Below are 23,757 nucleotides of genomic sequence, written 5' to 3' on the forward strand. Positions count from 1 at the left end.
ACACTGGAGCACATTTTTTTGGGGAGTTTCTCTTGTGACTCGAGTGCTGTGTTTTTCATACATTTATGTACTGTTCATTGGATATAGAATTACATAGGGGGATTGTGATGGACTGATTGGCATCCGGCTTGGGTGCTTCTGCCAAACCGTGCCTCCTGCCCTCCAAACCCTTCCAGCAGACCGAGAGCTAATACCAGCCCCTTACCCCAAGCAGCATACACAGACAAGATGTTGAGGTAAAACCAAAGGAAGGACTGTATTGAAATACAGGCTTCTACACACTTTATAAGTAGGGAAGTCACTACATGAACAATAAAACCAATTATTACCCAAAACATCACACAATGGTTAGATAACAAGGTAACGTTGACACAAGACTAATCCCATCGTGTAGGAAACTGCAAGAGAATTAGCAGACAGACAGAAACAATAGATGACTCAGTTAACAATGGGAATTCACACCTAGGAGGCACACAATAAGAGAGAGAGACACTTAACATTAAACACCTAACACCTTAATAAACAGATTATAGCAAGAGACCCCAGCATCACGTTGTTTTGAGCTAATTATATTCACATCTGCTCTGTCTCACAGTCTAAAGCAGTCATTGCTGATTTAGGCACAAAGGCCCTCAAATCTGTATCCAGGTCCTGAGTTCCCAGAGTCTGTGTGTTTCGGGGGGACATGGACCCGAATCCAAAGCAAGACCACTCCAGAGCCCATAGTCAGTAGGCAAGAGGCTACCCTGCAGTCCCCTCCAAAAGCCCCTGTCCTGGTTGGGTCGATCACAGGGATATTTTGACAATCTTCCTGAAAGTGAACTTATACTTTTTGAGGTTTGTTGTAGTTTTCTCCCTAATTACATGTCTACCCTTTACAATGGGGATTACATTGAGGAAGTGTGACACCATCCTTTGGCTTTGTAGTGAGTCTGACACGGAATGAATGGAGAATTTTGGTGTTTACACCTAAGAATCCAGTATTTTACTCACCTTCTCACCAGCCATTAAAGGTCAGCTTTGAGTGCAGCTGACCTTTACTTGCACACTGGGAAAATCCAACTAATCTGACGTTCCGTCATCTTTTAGCTCCCATAAAACGGAATTGTAAGATGGGGGTAGTTCATTGTGAAACAGAAGAATCACTTTTATGTTGCATAAGGCGCTGCCGTTGTTTATTCTGGTCTTTGGGAAAAACCACACTGGGCTTCAGATGTTGTTCTTGGGTCTTAATCTACCGTTCCTAAATAAAACTTATTTCCATTAGACTCTTTCATGTATAATTGTTACTAATTGGTTTCAGGCTCCGGCTCATATAGAGCAGACTTCACAGTCGCATGCGACAGGCGAAGAGGGAGCTTTGCTATTTCCTGAACCTTTTCTGTTACAGGGGGTATTAACGTAACTGTGGAATGCGGTCTTCAGTTTGATCCCGCATTGTGTTTATAGACTGTAAGAAACACGCAGGAACCAGTAAATAAAAAGGTCAGAGCGCTGCGAACATTGGGATTCAATTGTTTCAGTTCTCTGTTATCACTTTGTAGAGCTAAATAAAGCATTGGGGAGGGGAAAATGTTATTGGTGCAAAATATGATACATTAAAGGGGCATTAGCTTTAGTGTTTTTTTTTTATTTCCTGATATTTTTTGCATTAGGTGTTCTGTTGAAAACTTTTACTTATCATTAGTCTGTATTTTAGCTCATGAGTTTGAGTGGTATTAAAATGTCCTTGGAGAACAATCTATTCCTTGTGAAAGAAAATCAGATACACTGATCCCATGGATGCCTATGGCTACTGCTGTGTTCAGTGTTTTCTGTGAGACTAGGAAGTAAAGCAGCACTGGAGTGGTGACAGGAGCCAGGTGGGGGGTGGGGGCTAGGACAGCTAGTGGGGTGTTTTTTTGTACTTTAACCACTTAAGCCCCGGAGGATTTTTCTGCTAAAAGACCAGGGGGTATTTTGCGATTTGGCGCTGCGTGACTTTAACGGACAATTGCGCGGTCGTGCGACGCTGTACCTAAACGAATTTGACGTCCTTTTTTTCCCACAAACAGAGCTTTCTTTTGGTGGTATTTGATCACCTGTGCGATTTTTTGATTACGCGCTATAAACAAAAAAAGAGCGACAATTTTGCAAAAATAGCAATATTTTTCACATTTTTTATATGAAATTCCCCCAAAAAAAAATGTAAAAATCAAAATTTTTTAACATTTTCTGCCAATTTGTTTTATCCTACCTATGTTTGGTAAAAAAAATCGCAAAAAGCGTATTTTTATTGGTTTGCGCAAAAGTTATCGCGTTTACTAACAAAGGGAAAGATTTTTGTCATTTTTGTTGTTTTTTTTTTTAACGCGTAATGGCGGCGATCTGCGATTTTTTTTGCGGTACTGCGACATTGCGGGGGACAGATCGGACCCTTGACTGACATTTTTGACACTTTTGGGGTTACCAGTGACATTTCTACAGTAATCAGTGCTATACATATGCACTGTTACTGTAAAAATACACTGGTAGTGAAGGGGTTAACTTTATTTGGGAGGGAGGGGCTGTGTGTGTCCCTAGGGGCGTGCTTTCTACTGTGATTGGCTGTGGCTTGAGCTGTAAGGACACTGATCAACGGATCTACATAGTAGATCCATGTGATCAGTGTCTTTACAGCGAGGAGAATGACAGGTGGCTTGTTTACACAAGCTGCTTGACATTCTCCCTCTCCCCCGCGGATTGCCGTGTGATCAGCGGACATCGGGTCCGCTGGTCACACGCGCGGGGGGGTCCGTGACCGCGCGGGAGCGCGCCTCCGCGGGCGCGCGCTCGCTCCCCAGACCCTCCCAGGCTAGTGACGTTAATTAACGTCACTCTGCCTGGCAGGGGCTGACCGCCGCAGTAAATCTACTTGCGGCGGTCAGCAAGCGGTTAATGCAGAGAATGCAATAAGGTAATAACTTTTAACTAGAGATGCACCGATACCTGTTTAAGGGCGAGAAAGAGTACCAGGGTCGTAACTACAGGGGTTGCAATTGCAATCGGCCCCATGCTCCATGGGGCCTGTGCGGCTCCCCTGTACACCTGGATAGGAGGGGCGACGGGGGCAGCATGAAGAGAAATCACTGTCCTCCTTTTTCCTCCTGTAGCCGCAGAAGGAAAATGGAGGAGATTGGTTCATCTGTATGCTGCCCCCGCCATTCCTATCCAGTTCACTTGTGTTCTGCTGTCTCTGGGGCCCTGTGTGCTCCGCTGATTTCCCCCCCCCCCCCCTCCACTTTGCTGCCCCTTTTAGAGGCAGGGGATGTGTCACAATAGAGAACCAGGAAGGGGTCGGTAAATATGTAATCTACCCGCTGTGGGACCGTAATAAAGGGCCCCGCAAAGAGAGTAATGGGCCCCAGGATCAGTGGGAAGAGCCCCAACCTTGAAGGGAAGGGCCCCGGCCAGGAGTCCGGGGGGCCCTTCATGGTTTCTTGCATTGGGGCCCTGAAGGTTCTAGTTACGCCCCTCTGACAAGTACCAATACTTGTGCTCAAGTACTCTCCAATGCCAATTACTGATACCGTTCGATTTGAGCCCATACATAATTAATGGACTCAAATTGCACTGAAAAGAATCGCATGTGAATTGAACAGGATTGCGGTGCAATTTCTGCCTTAATCAAATGCGGTTTCCCGCTCTGCATCAGTGTGAACCCAGGCTGAAGTCACTATGATGAACTTCGGTTCATACAGGAATGGTGGGGGAAACTGCATATGATTCAGACAGGAATCTCACCGCATTCCTGTTTAAATCACATGCAGTTCTTTGCAGTGCTATTTGAGCCCATACATTTTGTATGGGCTCAAATCGCACTGCAAAAGTATTGGTTTTAGATATCGGAGCATTTGCACAAGTACCCATGTAAATGTTTAGTATCGGCACCAGTGCGCTCTACCTTTTAACCTTGAGAACCATTTATAACAGGGATCGCATTTCAACCATTTCATGGTGATTTGGACGAAGTTGAATCCATGAGTGGCCCTGGCGGGAGCACCCGGCTCAGCAGCCTTCGATCTGAAGACCCAAATAGCCAGGTGGCAAATTGTGGCCAGAACAGTGACTGCAGCCAATCAGAACAGTGACTGCAGCCAATCAGATGCAGTCACTGTTTGAGAATTCTGACAGCCGCAGGTGCCAGCTGTTCGAATTAAGAATAATAAATCTGAACTTGAAGTGCCAATATTAAAAGTCCAAAGTAAGTTTTTATTCCGAACATCAATTGGGTATTTCTGGGGCCACACAACACTACCTCCATCAGGGGTTGTGAAAATGTGAAGACTGTTTGTCCGGATTTGGGTGTTGAGTTAAAGTGGAGTTCCACCCATTTTTGGAACTTTAGATCTTTGTAATCCCCTTTAAAATGGCTTTTACCAATGGAAACTTTTTTTTTTTTTTTTTGCTAGTAAATACCTTAATTTCGGCTTTATTCCTCCTCTCCTCACTTCCTGGTCCGATCGGCGATGACGTCATTCGGCGATCCGCAGTGTCTGCTGGGATGTATTCTATTCCAGAAATCTCAGTAGCTGTATCTGTATTGAGCCGTGCCTGCCCCGCCTCCGCCCCGCCTCCTCTCAATGAATTGCATTGTATGAATGTATTAAGGCTGTTCTCTGCCCAGCCTCCGCCCCGCCTCCTCTCAATACAACTCAATGAGAGGAGGCGGGGTGGAGGCGGGGCAGAGAACGGCCTTAATACATTCATACAATGCAACTGAATGAGAGGAGGCGGGGCGGAGGCGGGGCAGGCACGGCTCAGTACAGATACAGCTACTGAGATTTCTGGAATAGAATACATCCCAGCAGACACTGCGGATCGCCGAATGACGTCATCGCCGATCGGACCAGGAAGTGAGGAGAGGAGGAATAAAGCCGAAATTAAGGTATTTACTAGCAAAAAAAAAAAAAAAAAGTTTCCATTGGTAAAAGCCGTTTTAAAGGGGATTACAAAGATCTATGTATTCCAACCTATTAAAAATGGGTGGAACTCCGCTTTAAAATCGGGATGTGGTGTGTTGTCAGTAACATTCAGCTGCTGGTTTGAGTATGTTACTGAGTTATGTTATTAGTCTATATTCTACTGTTATGTCCTTAGTTTGTGCAGTGCTCCTGAAGATGGGCTTCCTATGTTTTGTTGTATATATTTAGTAAAAAATAATCAAGGGATTGAATTGTCTTCATACAGCTGGTGTCCTTTGAAGTGGAAAGAATTAAAGACGAAGAACAATACAGCCCCCAGGAAACACTCAGGTGCATCAAGGAGCTTGCCGAACAACTCTTTAAAAACGTGAGATGTGTCCCTTTCTGTTGTCTTTGTGAACTGTATTGGCTATGCTGATTTAATATATTACTACATTGATTCATGTCATTAAAATAAGACATTGCAAAAAATAGAAAGCAAGCAACCAAGTGATCACTTAAAGTGGAGTTCCGGCCTCGGGGTTGAAATTTAGCTAAAAATACCCCCGGGACAGTCAGGGCTAGTACATTCCATAATGGATAGCCTCTGATCTGTCCCGGTTCGCACTTACCTTTTAGAAGAAATACTTACCTTGAAAATTTCTTCTCCAGCACTGCCATCTCGGATGTGGGCAGCTGAAGCCAGCGCGTCCTCTTCTGCGTCCTCTTCCATGTCCTCTTCTCCCAGAATGCGCCTGCACCGGGCCCCGCTGGTCACTTCCGGTGCGGGCGCTTCATTCCTGCACAGCTTCTGGGAATGCCCAGAAGCTGTTTAGCAGGGAATGACGCGCCCGCACCGGAACTGACGAGCGGGCCGGTGCAGGTTCATTGACTCCTGGAAGCGATCACGTTCAGCTTCCAGGAGCCATCGCAAACAGGAAGAGACGGCGCGGGCTGCGGCCGCAGAGGGAGGAAGTAGAAGGAAGGTAAGTATACTTTCTTCAAATACAAGGTAAGTAAAGGAAAAATAAAATCTGGAGCATCCATTTGTTTTTCAGGTGACACTCAGCAAGCAGATGGCCCAAAACCGATTTTGACGATTTTGAGGCCGGAACTCCACTTTAAACTATCCTTCACTAGTCAGGTGCTCAATGGGCCATTGACTATACTTTTTTCAGGGTCTCAGCCCTGGTACCCAGCAAAGCTAACCTGGGCCTTGAAGCTCACTTTAAGAATGGGTGGAAAGCCTGCTTTGAGTTTATGGATACATAAACAACAAGTAAGGGTGATGCTGTAATCAGAGAAGGAACAACACTGAGTGCAGCCCACCTGGTAAATACGTAGCTCCTCCCTGTTCCAGCTATCTTTATTTGTAAGCCCACCCAGTTGCCATACAGCCTTTGCAAGGAAAGTGCCCCAGCCGAGCCTTGTTCCTGCCTCACACATATGCTGTTGCCCCATTCATTCCAATTGATGAGCCATACGTATGGTCACTTTCAGCAGTCCAGTAGAGTAGGACTCGTTCATAGGAATGAAGAGGTCCACGATGTGCGTGTGCAGTAGGAAGAGGGACTGGCTTGGATGTATCCCTGCAAAGGCACAGTGAAGATCACTGAAATGGGGATAAAGGCAAATATTTACCCAGGCAGGTTTATCTATTTCAGGGTGGAGGAATTAAATAAAAAGGCGATTGTGTTAATGGTGGAGGTGCCCTTTAATCTCTGTCCTTACTGTTTCACCTTTCAAGTACCAGGACCTCTAATGCCCTTTTGCTCTGGCAATGTGAACGACAAGAGGTAAAACTCTGCGCCAGAAGAGGCAGAGCTTAATTTTGATTTTGGGGAGAAGTTGAAATCATTTCTGTAGCCCAAGAATAGAATCCAAAGGAGCACCAAAATGCTGTATAATTAAAGACGAACACAGATTCTTGCAGGCTCCAAAAGATGCTCACATTTCATCATCTTGTTACCTTAGGCATATTTTAGCCTCAGCACTTCCCAAATGGCGTACATGTATGCATTTAGCTGAGTAGCTAAATTCTCAAATGGTCTGGCATTGCAACACCCATGTTCTGTAGGTAGTGTTCAATCCACAGCTGCCTTTTCTTTTTTGTTGGGGTGGGGGGGCTCACCAGTAGAGTGATTCAGCTGTAGTTATAATGCTGCCCAAAAAGCACACTGCATCAAATGCTTTTCTGCATTCGGCACAGTATGAACACAACACACCAACAAGTTTGTTGTTGGCACTGAGCTCAGGCAAGAGATAGAACAGCCTTACACTTCTGCTTTGACGGGGAGGGAATGTGAGTAAACAATAAGAAGTTATGCAAACATGGGAGGTCAAGATTCATGCTATTCCAAATGACAATTCTTGACTCATTCTCTTGAAGGTAAGAAACCTGACTGATATAAATTGTCAGCATGATGTGGAGGGTGGCTGTACAGATCTTCAGTTTTCTTCTTGAGGCCCTCAGAAACCCCAAATTCCAGGAAGTTCTATTACAAACCCCAAATCCCAGAAAGTTCTATCCCAACTCCCAGGAGGTTCCATTATTTATGGAACTTTGGGCAGCCCCCTTGTGCTCCCAATCCCTGACTTTAAGCCTATACCTTTCTGCCTCCCCACATCCCTCTGTTTTGGCCTCGCATGCCTGACATTTGGCCTGCAAACTTCTGCCTCCCTTGATTGATTTTTGGCCTGCCACCTTTTGCCTGCCACCTTCTGCCTCCCATGCCTGACTTTTGGCCTGCCACCTTCTGCCTCCCTTGCCTGACTTTTGGCCTGCCACCTTCTGCCTCCCCTGCCTGACTTTTGGCCTGCCACCTTTTGCCTGCCACCTTCTGCCTCCCTTACCTGACTTTTGGCCTGCCACCTTCTGCCTCCCTTACCTGACTTTTGGCCTGCCACCTTCTGCCTCACTTACCTGACTTCTGTCCTACCACCTTCTGCCTCCCATACTTGACTTTTGGCCTGCCACTTTCTGCCTCCCATGTCTGACTTTTTTGACCTGCCCCCTTCTGTCTCAAATGCTTGACTTTTGGCTCACCTATTTGATGGGGGTGTAAGGTGTAGAAGAGAGTTAGCAAAAATGTTGAGTTCCTGGTAAAAATTTGTATTTGCATATTGGAACTCTAGGATATGTGGATGCTCTGGAACAAGGGTGTTCAAACTTTCCAAAGGGTTAGTTTACTGTCCTTCAGATTTTGAGGATGCTGGGCTGTCGTCAGTGTGAGCAGAAAATGACCCAGCATCAGTGGGAGTAATCAATGTCCCATCATTGGGATTTGGTGAGAGGATTTGTGCCCCATTGTTGGTATAAGGGGAGGATTAGTGTCCCATCATTCATGTCAGTGGTAAAACTAGTTCCCCATTGAAGGAATCGGGGAAGAACACCCCATTGTTGGTGTCAGTGGAAGGAAATATGCCCCACGTTTGGTGTCAGTGGGAGGAATAGTGCCCCATTGTTTGTGTCAGGGAAAGTAATAATTCCCCATTCTTGGTGTCAGTGGCAGGAAATATGCCCCACGTTTGGTGTCAGTGGGAGGAATAGTGCCCCATTGTTTGTGTCAGTGGTAGGAATAATGCCCCACTGTTGGTGTCTTTGGGAGGCATTGCGCCCCATTGTTGGTGTCATTGGGAGGAGTAGTGCCATATTGTTGGTGTCAGTGGCAGGAAATATGCCCAACTTTTGGTGTCAGGGGAGGTATGGTGCCTTAGGGGCCAGATAAAGGCAAGCAAAAGGCCGCATGTTGGACTCCACTGCTCTAAAAGATACAGCAATAAAGGCCCACTTTCCCTTCACAGTGGAATAATTAATGGTTTTATCGTCCCCCACTTGGTGTAATTTAGGAGTGCTGAGCACTCCTGCCTGGAGGACCAATTATTCTACAGTTCTGAATTTTGAAAGAAAGTATTAATTCTTTTGTAGAGAAGAGGAAAGTTTTCAGGCAGCGGGAAGTATAAGAGACGGACGGTATGTTAATCCCTGTCTCTCATCTCTGTCTGTCCATTAGTATTGCGTTTGCACCCACTGTTTTATGCCAAATCCGGCGAGTTTATACATGAGAAATCCAAGAATTGTAGAGTTGTGAGAGAAGAGTCGGCTTTTACCCACCAATGTCAGAAATCTACAGCCAGACTCTACTTCATCACGCTCAGGGCCATTCACCTGGCCAAGCCCCAGCTGTAAAGATCACCCATTAATAACCTATTAGATATTTCTGACAGTATTATACGTATTAGGAATGTAAACTTCTGATGTAGTAAAGGTGAACTGAGTGACCAGCAGGAGGTTGATCATACAGAACAAACCTATAAAACTGTTCTTGTTATCAAACTTTGATGAATATCTTCCTGCAGATTTCACGCCTTTACTATGATTCATTGGGGTTGATTTACTAAACGGGTAGAAAGTTCACTTGAATTTGGAAAAAAAAAAACTGCCAAAAGATTTGCCTTTCTTTTTATCCAGTTCTAGGATGTGCACAGCTCTGCATCTCAGTAAAAAAACAAGTTTGCCTGGCCCACCGGGGCTTAGTCATAGGGCACCCTATGGCTAAGCCCCCCGGCGGGTGGGGCAAAATGCATACACCCTCTCGTTCATCATCTCTGGATTGAGATAAGTAAGATCGGCTCAGGTAAGTATTGGGGGGGGGGGGGGTCTGCTGCGCGCCTAAAGTCATAGAATGCATTAAGATAAAAAATGTTCTGATTTTACAACCGCTTTTAGCTTTGACAAAACAAAAAACATGGATGCTGATTGGTTTCTATGCAGAGCTGCACCAGATTTTGTACTCTCCAGTTTTAGGAACTCAACCCCAATGTTTCCAATGAGTCTACATGGACCATAATAACCAATCACCTTTCCAATGCAGTTGAGTACAGTCAGATTGGTTGCCGTTTAGCTTTAAGACTGCTGGTCTTTTCCAGAATGCAGACATGATTAAATATATTTGTTTTCTAATTTCTTTAGGAAAATCCCAATCCCCATATGGCATTTCAGAAAGTCCCAAAACCAACAGAGGGCTCTCATTTGCGTGTTCACATACTCCCCTTTCCCAGGATCAATGACCTCAAAGTCCAGGAAATGATCCAAGATGGAGTCCACAAGAATCAGAATTCCACCCAGACCACTCGCATAGAGAAGAAGTGTATTGTCCCTGCTGGCTCCCCGGTTGGTAAGTCTCTTTTATTTGTGTATGTGTATATATATATATCTTTCTGTCCTTTGTCAGTCCAGAAGTTGTTGGAAACTCAACTAGGTCAAGATTTTTGCTTCTTATACACATAACTATTACTGTTAAACAACTGATCGTTGTTTCCGCAATTTCAAGCTATCTTTTCCTTCATCCCACCAACACAGAAGATGTTCGATTGGATTTTTCCCCAGGACTGATTGGTCCTTATTGATGAAAATAGTTGTTTATTGATCAGACCTCTAATTTTTGTGCAACAAGAGATTTATTCTTCCAAACCAGGAGTAGACCGGAGTTTTGTTTCCAGCATGAAATATAGAACCTACTTTAAAGTGATTGTAAATACTTTAATAACAAACATGTTATAGGTACCTGCTTTGTGCAATAATTTCTTCCTCTACTGCCGAGCTCCTGGCTGCCCCCCCTGCTGTGCTTACTGCAAGCCGCTTACTATGAGGGGAACTCATGGGGGCTTGGTCCTGCCCTGCTCCCACCTCACTGGCTGCGATTGACAGCAGTGGCAGCCAATGGCTTCTGCTGCTGTCTCTGAGCTTTGGAGAAGGGAGAGAGCCACTGCTCTCATGCATATTGCTGGATCGAGATCGGGCTCAGGTAAGTATAAGGAGGGCTGCATGCAGAACATTTTTTACCTTAATGCATAGAATGCATTTAGGTAAAAAACCTTCAGCCTCTAGAACCTCTAACTGGGTGGAATCTCTGTGCTCAGAACCCTTTTAGAACACATGCTGATCAGACTTCCTAGCCTACCTTGCTGTGGGCATCAGAAACTCTTGTGAAAGTGCCTTTTACATGGGAAAGTTTTCTATTTATTTGAGTTTACTTTGAGACCCCTCTTCAAACTGTATATAGCGATGGTTCTCAGCCAATGGGCCGTGGCTAGCTGCAGACCCCTTAACTTCTCACATTTCTCCCATAATGTCCTCAACCTCCCATAGTGGCCCACAGACCCCTGAGAGCCCTCAGCCTTCACAGTGCCACCTAGCCTCCCACAGTACACCTCCTCTCAGCCTGCTGCAGAGCCTCCTGCCCTCCGTAGTGCTCCCAACCTCCAGCAGTTTACCACAGTACTCCCCAGCCCCCCCAGAAACCTCATCCACTAAAGAGTCACCAAATCTGCTGCAGAGTCACCTAACCCACTCTACAACACCCACCCTCAGCCTTCACAGTGCCACCTAGCCACCCACAGTGCACCCCCTCCCAGCCTGCTGCAGAGCCACCTGCCCTCCATAGTGATTCCAACAGTGTCCCACAGTACTCCCCAGCCCCCCAAGAAACCTCATACCCTACAGGGCCACCATGGCTGCTGAAGTCACCTTACCCACTCTACTACAAGTGGAATGATATGCCTTTATAAGAGCTCTGTGTAGACTTCTGGAAAAGGTAGTGAGCCAATTAGAGGACGGTATTGTAAGAATTTTAGGCAATCGTTCCTTCACATTGAATATTGTTAGCACTGTTACAACAAATACAATTGAAGGCTTAAACACACATCACCTGCACCAGTTTATTGCACTGGAGGTTGGTTAGGCATTTGGGCAAAAGGAATGCAAGGGTTGCACAGTTTCATACCGGAGCACAGAGGCTGATCATGTAATTTATGTAAAGGCCGACCCCTCCAAAATGGCACTCCAGAAAAATTTCAGCAACTGCACTATTGCGTTTCATCAATCTCTGCAGAGCAGTATTGGGCAAGAATCTTTCATAAAGTTTCCTAATGTCTCTGTAATATTCTGTAGGTAGCTGACCTGGGGAATATTTTTATTTATTTTTTTGTTCTTTAACCACTTTAGCTCCACGAGATTTACCCCCCTTCATGACCAGGCCATTTTTTGCGATACAGCACTGCATTACTTTAACTGACAATTGCGGTCGTGCAACGCTGTACCCAAAAAAAATGAATGTCCTTTTTTTTCCCACAAATAGAGCTTTCTCTTACGTCCTCCGACAGTCGCCGCCTCTTCATATTCGTCACATATGGGGGTATTAGACTTTGCTCCGAAGGAGTAGCTAGGCAACAGAATATGTTAACAATAAAGCTTTTAACATATCCCACCCTCAAGGGGTGGTCCCCTCAGTCAATACCCTCCTACTTCCTGCAACCATATCTCAGTTTTAATGTCTAGCTTGTCAGGAGTGGCTGGCTCTCTCTGTGCTGGGACTTTCTGTCCCAGACTCTTTCTTCTTTTTAAAATTTTGTTTGAGTTTTCTCTCTACCTTTACTTAGCTGTTATTTTGTCAGCGTTAGTTAGTTCTTCGGATGAAGAGGATCATGCGGACTGGGTCTCGGGCTGATCCCCCTGGTCGCAGGTCGTGGGTCAGTGGCTTCCCAGTCTGCCATCGAGCGTTCAGCCAGGTAACGCTCCTGGCATAGTGAACGACCCATCCCTGTTCGGTGCAGGGATGATTGGTGAGGTGGCTACCTCACTGGACGCTGTGCGGTTTCTTAACCCCCATTTTGTGCGTCTTGAATTGCGACTCTCCCTGCCTCATGTGCAGCGGCTTGTTCGCCTGTGCGGGTCCCCCACGCCATGTGAGGTAAGTGTATTTATGTGGGGACCTGTCTGTCTGGGGGGGTGTCAGTCTGGGACTGTGTAACCTGCCTCTATTCACACTGCTTGTCTCCCTATCTCTCGGCTGCATGCTGTGGGCTGCAAGGGGGGGGGGGGGAGCTGTATGACACTGTGTGTGTCAGACTAGTCAGTGTGAGAAGCTGTGTGCTGTGGGGCATGTTTTTTTTGGCATGTTTGGGCATATACAGCGATCGCTGCGGCGATCTGACATGTATTCTGTTATTGGAATGTAATGTGTGTGTTTTAATGCACTGTGGAGCGGCGGTTTCGGCGCCAAACTACGCCATTTTGCCTACACCCGCTCCGGCCGCATGGTTTACATGCATGGCGGCCATTTTCTTGTAGCCTCCATAGGTTTACATAGAGCGCCCTGGCAGCATCACTTCCTCTTTCCAGGAACACCGATCGAGGCAGCAGCAGCGGCGAGGGTCTCCTCAGGTTTTATCCTTCTGTTCTTGCTATCCATTGCCTGTGTTCAGTTTGCATATTCCCTGTGGGGGGCTCATTGTGCTTGAGTGTGGTGCGGTGGGCTGCGCTTGCCGCGCTTGCTTAAAAGGGGCAGTTAACCCTTGGTTGTCTGGCATTACAGGGGCAATGGATTCTCAGGAGGGCAAATTTCCTACAGTATTGGTGGAAAGCCAGGGGACCGCTGTTTCCCCCCCAGGGGGGGATTTAGCCACTATTGTGGCTGGCCTTGCTGCTCAGGTGCAAATGCTGGTGGCTGCTCAATCTACTAAAAGGCCCAGAGTTGCTCTTTCCTCTGATTCTGAGGGTGAAGGTGATGGGGCTGTTATGGCAGGGGCCTCCTTATCGGGGTCCCGCTCCTCTCTTGATCTAGTGGGGTCTGAGGTGGAGGCTGAAGTTGAGGGGGTTGATAATTCTCCCCCTGGCTCGCCTGAAGAGCTTGCAATCATGGATGAATTGATTGCTTCCATTAAGCAAACGCTGCGTTTGCAGGACGAAGTGTGTCCCCCCGCTGCCTTGGCGGCTTATGGGACGCAGAGGAAACGCAGGACGCCGCAGGTTTTTCCCTGCAATGCTGATTTTCAGCGCGCTGTTAAGGATCAATGGCGCAATCTGCGCAAACCTTTTGCGGTACCAAGTAGATTCAAGTTGCGTTATCCTTTTTCGCCTTCCACTGATGAAAGGTGGTGTGTGCCTCCACCAGTGGATCATGCAATTGCGGTTTTGAACAAAGCCACTGCGATTCCTGCAGAGGATTCCCCTGTTTTCCGTGATGCCACGGATAGGAGACTGGAGTCTCTTGCCCGTCATACTTATTCTGTTACGGGTTCTATGCTTAAGGCTCTGTTTGCTTCTCTCATGGCGGCCCAGGCGATCGCAAGTTGGACGCAGATGCTTAGGCGCGTTCTAGTGGCCGACTCGGCCTCGCCGGCGACCCTGGATATGGTGGATCAAATCCACCAGGGTGTCATGTATCAGTGTGATGCAGACCTGGACCTGATTCCGTTGGCTGCACGTGTGCACAGCGTGGCGGTGTTGTCTCGCCGCCTGATTTGGTTAAAATGTTGGTCGGTGGACCAATCTTCACGTAAGACCTTAGCCAATCTGCCTTATGATGGGTCTCGCCTTTTTGGGGAGTCCCTGGATGTGTTGATTAAGGGGATCACCGGGGGTAAGAGCACTCTCTTGCCCCATTTCCCCAAGGCTAAGGGGGCTTCTGGGAAGAAGCATGCTAATTTTCGGCCCCCTCAGGGGTCCTTTCATGCCTTTCGGCCGCACTACAAGGGCAAACCGTTCAAAGGTCAAGGCTCTCAGAAGAAGCCCTGGTCTGGTAAACAGAAGTCCGGCCAATCCGGACCTGCAGCCCATAACAGTTCGGCCTGAAGGGGCGCCCTCACCCAGTTTTGGGGTGGGGGGACGCTTGCTCGGTTTTCTTCAGCCCTGGTTGGCCCGTGTGCGGGACTGAGGGGTTCAGGAAATCGTTCGATCTGGTTACAAGATCGAGTTTCTCTCTCGGCCGGAGAGCAGATTTTTTCCCTCAAATCTTCAACTGTCTCCGGAGCGCTTGCGGGACCTGCACCTGGCGGTGCGGGACCTGAGGGCTCAGGGAGTGGTGGTTCCGGTGCCTCATCGGGACAGGTTTCGGGGGTTTTATTCCAATCTGTTCACCGTGCCCAGAAAGGAGGGCAAGGTTCGTCCGATTCTGGACTTGAAGGCTCTGAACCGCTCTGTGCGGGTTCGCAAGTTCCGCATGGAATCCCTGCGGTCGGTGGTGGCTGCCCTGGTTCCGGGGGAATTCATGGCCTCCATCGATTTGAAGGATGCGTACCTTCACATCCCCATATTCGAGGGTCATCAGAGGTACCTTCGATTTGCCATTGCGGAGGATCACTACCAGTTCGTGGCGTTGCCCTTTGGTCTCGCCTCGGCTCCGCGGGTCTTCACCAAGGTGCTTGCACCGGTTCTGGCATTATTGAGGGCCCAGGGCGTTTCTGTCCTGGGCTATCTGGACGACATTCTGGTTCGGTCTGCGACCAGCCAGGGTCTGGAGAAGGACCTGTCTGTCACGATGCAAACTCTGCAGGAGTTTGGTTGGACGATAAATTTTCCAAAGTCGACACTGAGTCCGTCTGTTCGTCTTCCCTATCTGGGAATGATTCTGGACTCGGTGCAGGCGAAGGTCTTCCTGCCGGAAGACAAGCTCAGGACTCTCCAGGAGGAAGTCAGGTCCCTAAGGGACGTTCCGCACTCGTCTCTGCGGACGTGTATGAGATGTCTGGGATTGATGGTCTCGGCCTTCGAGGCGATTCCATTCGCCCAGTTTCACACGCGGGGTCTCCAAGCGGAGATCCTGTCCAGGTGGAACGGGCGACCTCAATCTCTGGATCTTCAAATCTCGTTGAGTCATCGCACCAGAGGAAACCTTCTGTGGTGGCTCCAGTCCCCGTTGGTGTCCGGGGGCAAGTCGTTTCGTCCGATCTCGTGGACGGTAATCACCACGGATGCCAGCCTGTCGGGCTGGGGTGGAGTTCTGGGCGTTCTGTCCGCCCAGGGGACTTGGTCGGAGGGGGAGTCTTCCCTTCCGATCAACATTCTGGAATTGCGTGCGATAAGTCTCTGTCTTCATCGCTGGACGGACCGGCTGCAGGGCTGCCCGGTTCGGGTGCAGACGGACAATGCCACGGCGGTGGCCTACATCAACCATCAAGGGGGCACCAGGAGTGCCCGAGCGGCTCGAGAAGTGGCCGACATTCTGTCTTGGGCCGAGACTCATGTCCCGGCGATAACGGCGGTTCACATTCCGGGGGTGGAGAACTGGCAGGCGGACTATCTGAGTCGCCAGACCCTGGATCAGGGGGAATGGTCTCTCCACCCGGCTGTCTTCCAGATGTTGTGCGCGAAGTGGGGTCTTCCAGATGTGGACCTGTTCGCGTCTCGTCTCAACAACAAGGTGAAGAGGTTCATGGCAAGGACGCGCGACCCTCGGGCAGACGCGTCGGACGCGTTAGTGGCCCCGTGGCATCAGTACAGGCTGATGTACGCGTTTCCACCGATTCAGTTGCTGTCCAGGTTCCTTCGCAGGTTACACTCGGAACGCAGCACGGTGATTCTTGTGGCACCGGACTGGCCTCGCCGGTCCTGGTGCGCAGACCTCGTGAATCTGGCGATCGACGCCCCGTGGCGTCTGCCTCTTCGAGACGATCTACTGTCTCAAGGACCGATATACCATCCTGCTTTACAGTCGCTGGCTTTGACGGCCTGGCTGTTGAGACCGAGGTCCTGAAGGAGAGGGGTCTCTCTCCAGAGGTCGTTCATACTTTAATCAACGCGAGGAAGTCTTCCTCCGGGAAGGTTTATTACCGTACTTGGAAGGCCTATTTTGCCTGGTGTGAGTCCAGGGGGTTTTCACCCCGCACGTACTCGGTTTCCCGTGTGCTGTCTTTCCTTCAAACGGGTGTTGATCAGCGTTTGGCGCTGGCTATGATAAAGGGTCAGGTGTCTGCGCTGGCCGTTCTGTTTCAACGTCCCGTGGCTTCCAACTCCTTGGTTGGCACCTTTGTTCAGGGTGTGCGGCATCTGGTCCCCCCTAGGCGGGATCCTCTGCCCCCTTGGGACTTGAATCTCGTTCTCTCTGTGTTACAACGTGCTCCTTTTGAACAGATCAGGGAGATCTCGTTGTCTATGTTGTCCAAAAAGGTCGCCTTTTTGGTGGCGATCACTTCGGCTCGCAGAGTGTCGGAGCTAGCGGCTTTGTCCTACAAGTCTCCGTACCTGGTTATTCATTTGGATAAGGTGGTCTTGCGACCTAATCCTTTGTTTCTTCCGAAACGAGTTTCGGAATTCCATCTTAATGAGGATATTGTCTTGCCTTCATTGTGCGCGAAGCCTAAACATCCAAAGGAGGTGAGATTGCATTCTCTGGATGTTGTTCGGGCGATAAGGGTTTACCTTAAATCGACTGAGTCTTTTCGAAAGACGGACTCCTTGTTTGTTCTTCCAGAGGGTCCTCGGAAGGGCATGGCGGCTTCGGCCTCTACCATCGCCAAATGGATCAGGCAGACCATTGAACAGGCCTATGCTTTGCAGGGGAAGGTTCCCCCTGTGCCTGTGAAGGCGCACTCTACTAGATCTTTGAGTACGTCTTGGGCCTGTCGTCATGGGGCTTCTGTAGCCCAGGTGTGTAAGGCGGCGACCTGGTCGACCGTACACACGTTCACAAAATTCTACAAAGTAGATGTTCAGGCATCGGCGGATGCTTCCTTTGGCCGCAAGGTTCTTAGTGCGGCTGTTCCCTAGGGTCCCTTGTTGGGGACTCCTGGCTGTTGGGATAAGTTTTGTATCCCCTGGTTCTTTGTCTTTTCCTGGGTTGTTGCTCCTGTTGAGCACTTGTTTTTCCTGTTGCCCAGCTGGTTTCCTTCCTTTGGTAAGGTTCCTTTCTTTGATGCGGAGACTGCGTTGCCTTTTCAGCGCGGATGCGTTTCCCACCCCTCATTTTTGCACTGCTTTGGGACGTCCCCATATGTGACGAATATGAAGAGGCGGCGACTGTCGGAGGACGTAAGAGAAAACGGAATTTTTGTAAAATCTTACCTGTAAAATTCCTTTCTCTGAGTCCTCCGACAGTCGCCGCCCCCGCCCCTCTTTTGGGGTTTGGTTGTATACTCTACTGCTATTCCACTAAAACTGAGATATGGTTGCAGGAAGTAGGAGGGTATTGACTGAGGGGACCACCCCTTGAGGGTGGGATATGTTAAAAGCTTTATTGTTAACATATTCTGTTGCCTAGCTACTCCTTCGGAGCAAAGTCTAATACCCCCATATGTGACGAATATGAAGAGGCGGCGACTGTCGGAGGACTCAGAGAAAGGAATTTTACAGGTAAGATTTTACAAAAATTCCGTTTTCTTTTGGTGGCATTTGATCACCTCTGCGGTTTTTATTTTTTCGGCTGTAAACTAAAAAATATTTTGAGAAAAAAAAAAACAATATTTTTTACTTTCTGGAGATGGTCATCAAATAAAAAAATGTAAAAAATCAGATTTCTTCATCAATTTAGGCCAAAATGTATTCTACATATTTTTAGTAAAAAAAATCCCAATAGGCATATATTGGTTTGCGCAAATGTTATAGTGTCTACACATTTTAGGATATAGTTATGGAATTTTTATTTATTTTTTACTAGTAATGGCAGCGACCAGCGACTTAAAGCAGAACTGCAATACTGTGGCTGACAAATCAGACTCCTGACACTTTTGACACTTTTTTGGGAACCAGTGAAACTAAAAGTGATCAGTGCTAAAAATATGCACCTTCACTGTAATAATAACACTGGCTGTGGAAGGGGTTTACACCAGGGGTGATCAAGGGGTTAAATGTGTGGCCAACATGTGTTACTGTGAGTGCTGTTTTTACTAAGCAGTAGGGATAGACCGATATGGTTTTTACAGGCCGATACCGATATTTTGGTCACAACGTATTGGTATCGATCTATATGGGCTGATATTTTGTACATTTAAAGTTTTGAAAAATACACAATTTTTGACACAAATCTGGTACTGAACATGTTAATTTTTGTTTAATGTTTAATGGCTGGCTTACTGGCACTCTGTGGTGGGTGGGTGGGTGGCTGGCTGGCACCCTGTGGTGGGTGGCTGGCTGGCACCCTGTGGTGGATGGCTGGCTGGCTGGCACCCTGTGGTGGATGGCTGACTGGCTGGCACCCTGTGGTGGATGGCTGGCTGGCTGGCACCCTGTGGTGGATGGCTGGCTGGCTGGCACCCTGTGGTGGATGGCTGGCTGGCTGGCTGGCACCCTGTGGTGGATGGCTGGCTGGCACCCTGTGGTGGATGGCTGGCTGGCTGGCACCCTGTGGTGGGTGGCTGGCTGGCACCCTGTGGTGAGTGGCTGGCTGTCTGGCACATTGTGGTGGGTGGGTGGCTGGCTGTCTGGCACCCTGTGGTAGGTTGGTGGCTGGCACAGGGGCTGTGGGTGGCTGGCTGGTACAGGGCCTGTGGGCGCCTGGTAGGTACAGGGCCTGTGGGCGGCTGGCTGGTACAGTGCCTGTGACTGGCTGGTACAGGGCCTGTGGGTGGGTGGCTGGCTGGTACAGGGCCTGTTGGTGGGTGGCAGGCTGTCTGGCACCCTGTGGTGGGTGGCTGGCTGGTACAGTGCCTGTGGCTGGCTGGTACAGGGCCTGTGGGTGGCTGGCTGGTGCAGAGCCTGTGGGTGGCTGGCTGGCTCGCTGGTACTGTGCCTGTGGCTGGCTGGCTCGCTGGTACTGTGCCTGTGGGTGGCTGGCTGGTACAGGGCCTGTGGATGTCGGCGGCTGGCTGGCACTTGGCTGCTGTGGGTGGGTGTATGGCTGTGATACACTCCCGTGAGCCTAGTCCTGACTCCAGACGTGGCTGTCCAAGGCGAGGGAGGTGGCCTAAGAAGGCAGAATGACGTCACAAAAATATCGGCAATATCGGCCCGTTCCGCGGCCGATACCGATATATCGGGGAAAGTGCATATCGGCCTTGCCGATAATCGGTCTATCCCTACTAAGCAGTGTGCTGTCAGAAGAGAGCCCTATGTTTGTTTACCTACACAGGGCTCTCTTTGGTAATGTTTGGAAAAGATTGTCGGGTGCCAATGACCAATCAGTAGCCGGCACCCGCTGATTAGTTGGCTCAGCAGCCAATTGCAGCACAGCCAGCGTGGCGCTGGCACACAGGGCACGTACTAGGTAAGTCATCTGGCGCAGAGTGGTCGCTCTGCCGCAGTATATTTTCAGTGGGCGGTCCGCAAGCAGTTAAAATGGTTGTAAACCTTGGACATGAAATATGAACAAAGCATATCCTTTTATAGTGTGTACTTGTCTCACTCCAGAGCACTAAGTGTCTGCTGCTTCGTTCCTCTGCTATCAACATGAATCACTTCTGATGAGCTTTCCAGACACCAAGAGAAAAATGGCGACAGGGGAGGGACCTCCAGCTTACTGACAGCTTCAACTCTTTTCCTGTGTGCTGTGTGGAGGGGGGTGTGCCCCTTCTCTCCAATCAGCTCTCAAAGCTCTCCTCGCTGCTGCAACTTCAGCTCTCCGCCCCTTGCTTTTCAGAGCTGAGAGATCCTGTGTAAATACTACGTTTTGAATGGATGTAGGGAAAGATGGCTGTAGGTAAACAGATACGACTTTTATGTAGGAGGATTTGTTTCATCTCTGTGTATCCCTGGAGGCCAGTCACCTCACTGGGTATACGGAAGGGCTTATAACCACTTGAAATAAAAAACAGAATTTGGCATAAAGGCTATATCATACCTTTTTTGCTCATTGGGTGGTGTGGTTAGTGAGCAGTGAACACTTGAGGGATTTCCACTGCTCCATTTTTGAGGTCTGCGGTTTATCCCTCTTGCTGCTTTTAACAAACTTTGTATTTTTTTAGTGGGAACCTTGGAAGCCAAAAAGATGTAACTAAAACCCATCCAAGACTTGGAAATCGGTCTGCCTGTGTTAACAGTTTCACTGCTGACGCATGGGGATAAGTGTCTACAGATGCCCTGAGGGCACAAAAAGTGCCAAAGGCCTGCAGGTTGGGCACCGGGGGACGAGAGAGCCATGTTCAGGTACAAGTGTCCATGGTTGTCTCTTACCCACCTTGACACCTTGAGAAATGGGTAAATGGGACATGGCTAGCAACACTTCAGGTCTGGGATGTCTATAAAACATGACTCAGAATGAGTCCAGTATGGCAGACAAGGGCTGGAGGAGTTGTGAAGCTAATATGACCCAAATGAAGTATTGTCCTACACCCCAGAGTGAGCCTAGTGTACGGAATCCTCTGGTGGGAAGACCCAACACTTTCAGTCCCGGTTCACACTACCGCGACTTGTCAGGCGACTTGTCAGCCTGACAAGTCGCGGTCCATTCTGTGCTACGGGAACCGTTCTAATAGGAGCGACTCAAGTCGCTCTGACTTAGAAATAGTTCCTGTACTACTTTGGGGCGACATCGGAGTGGCTTGCATTGACTTCCATTATGTGAAGTCCGTGCAAGTCGCGGTGCACGCGACTTCACAGGTCGCCCCCCAAGTCGGATCGCCTTAGTGTGAACCAACATAGACGAGAAGTTGTCCTCTTCTTACGTGTAGTGTTATTCCTATTCACGTGTTTTTATCAGCAGGGCAATTATTCGTTCTCAGTGCACCCAATCTTCCTTGCCGTTGCACAATCCGATGTAAGCAATGAGCTTGTTTTAATTCCTCTCAAAGTTTGGTTTTATTGAATACCAAATCAGAACCATTTGTGAATGTGCAGAATGCAGCACGGCACGATATTTGTTCTGGACGTCCAGCCATGCTGACAGCCCTGCGATCCGCCCTCCCTCGGCAGACAGAGGGATTTGTAATAATGGAAGCATGTGCGCCATTTCTATTAATACGCAGCAGATAGGGGTGTGCGGGCAATGCGATGACAGCACGGCCATCTCCGTCAGCAGTCAGCTGGATCTTTCTGCACATTTCTAACTTCTTTTCCAGACAGACCATTATTGGATGATTTAAAGGGAAACTGATGTTTGCTGCCAGTTATAGCATACATTTTTTTCTTTGGCCTTTTTTAGTTCTATTTCTTTTTCAACCATATGACATGGTACTATGAAGGCATGATGTTGTCTACAGCCTGCATACTGGATAGACTTTTGAAGGTGACCTGCAGATCCTTTTTCCACAAGTGTTCAATTAGTGTAAAGCAAGCAATTCAAAGTTGAAAGATTTTATAAACTCTTTGCAGCCAGTATAAATAGGGATCTTTTGGGACTTTAAGAGCAGGTTCACACTGAGGCGCCGTGGGTCGCCTGCCATATATTAGCACAGGACCCATTCTAATAGGAGCGACACAAGTCCTGTACTACTTTGGGGCGACCTGGAGCGACCTGCATTGACTTCAATGATATGAAGTCCGTGCATGTCGCTCCGAGGTCACGGTGCGCGCTGTGCACCGCGACTTCACAGGTCGCCCCGGCAAGTCGGGTCGCCCCTATGTGAACCGGCTCTAATGGTGCATAAATAGCATCAGGGCTTTTTTTCAGCGGGAATGCGGGGGAACGCAGTCCTGGCACCTCCAGTCTGAATGTATGCAATGGCAAAGGGGTGCTGGGGTCAGTGGGGTGAGCTGAATAGTCTATTGATGCTGGCTGCTGGGGGATCTATTGTTGCTGGGGTGAATCTATTGTTGCAGGAGGGCATTTTGTTTTGACGGGGTGGGGGGGGGGGTGGAGAGGCTACTGTTGCAGTGGAGAATTTATTGTTGCTTGGGGGAACTTTTGTTGCTAGTGGGCTATTGTTTTTGGGGGGAGTCTATTGTTGCAGGGAAGGATTTATTGGGGGGGGGGGAGATTGTTGCAGGGGAGGATTTATTGTTGCTGGGGGGGCTATTGTTATTGGGGGGGCTATTGTTGCTGATTGCAGGGGATCTATTTTACTGTTTTTTCTATTGTTGCAGGGGAAGATTTATTGTTGCTGGGGGGCTCTATTGTTGGGGGTGGGGGAGGGGCCCTATTGCTGCTGATTCCAGGGGATCTATTTTACTGCTTTTCTAGTTATCATTAACAAATTCTATACAAATTACCTAGAACCACAACGTTCTACTTGGTTCTGTATTCTCTAAAAGGGGGGTACTGGGAGGTGGGTGGAGGGTGGAACCAAAGGACAGCACTCGGAGGTGGAGACAAGGGGTGACTCAGAAGAGGGGAGTACCTGCACCTATTCTTGGAGAAAAAAAGCCCTGAATAGCATACAAAACAAATTGATGGAGAAAAACTCAATTAGATAAAATCCATAAAGCTTTTTATTGAGAGGAAATTACAAACATTTTAAAGCATATAAAAATGTGAAAGGGCACTTGTGATGGTATCGGCTCTACATGTTTCACCCCGATAACATGGCTTCCTCAGGAGACTTATGAACCAGTATAACAAGTGATATTCTTAAGAATACTCAATTTGTGCTATCTGTTGGTGGTGGACTGTAGATGTAAAGGGTCTCACACAAAAACCAACAGAGATGACCCATCAAAGCATTAATGAGTCATAGAGGGAAAATGACACCAGTGTAAGAAGACCCTATAGAGGGATGATCCTGGACTAGATAAATCACACATTAATGGTCATGATGGTCGGGTAGAGCTTTCATTAAGTCTTCAGCCCCTTGAAGAGAACTTGAAGAACTTCCATAACAGATGACCTCTTTGAAGAGAATATGTGTCCAAAGCTGAAAGGATTACTGATCATTCATCTTCTAATCCAGCTGGCCAGACAGCACCGATGGCAACAACAGGTCAAGCCTTCTTTTTGAGCAGCTTCGGATCTTTGCAGCCAGTCTTTAGATTCAGACACCTGTCAGCATAGGTCAGAGACCATACTTTTCAACCGTCAAAAGAGAAGTTTGCCTTTTTATTTTCCAAAAATCATCTTTCGCAAGGCAGATGCTGCATCTGTCCCCCACCGGCTCTAAGACTGAGAACTGAGCGATCAAAGACCACTGATTCTCAGAGCTCCTTGAGCAGAGAGCTGGTGACTGTCAGTCACCGGCTCACTGCCCTCCCCCC

At 48.3% G+C, this 23,757-nt stretch overlaps 1 protein-coding gene across 4 annotated transcripts in view; it reads left to right on the forward strand.

Moving 5' to 3' along the window:
* SBF2 (SET binding factor 2) overlaps positions 1–23,757 on the forward strand; it is a 645,230-nt gene that overhangs the window by 392,072 nt on the left and 229,401 nt on the right. For all 4 annotated transcript variants that reach the window (XM_082270857.1, XM_082270858.1, XM_082270859.1 and 1 more), the window contains exons 13-14: positions 5,209–5,310; positions 9,895–10,099. In XM_082270857.1, coding sequence (XP_082126983.1) covers positions 5,209–5,310; positions 9,895–10,099 — 307 coding nt within the window. The remainder of the gene's footprint in view (positions 1–5,208; positions 5,311–9,894; positions 10,100–23,757) is intronic.

The sequence above is a fragment of the Pelophylax lessonae genome (genome assembly GCF_965119305.1).
Source record: "Pelophylax lessonae genome assembly, chromosome: 10".
NCBI classification, from domain to species: Eukaryota; Metazoa; Chordata; class Amphibia; order Anura; family Ranidae; genus Pelophylax; species Pelophylax lessonae.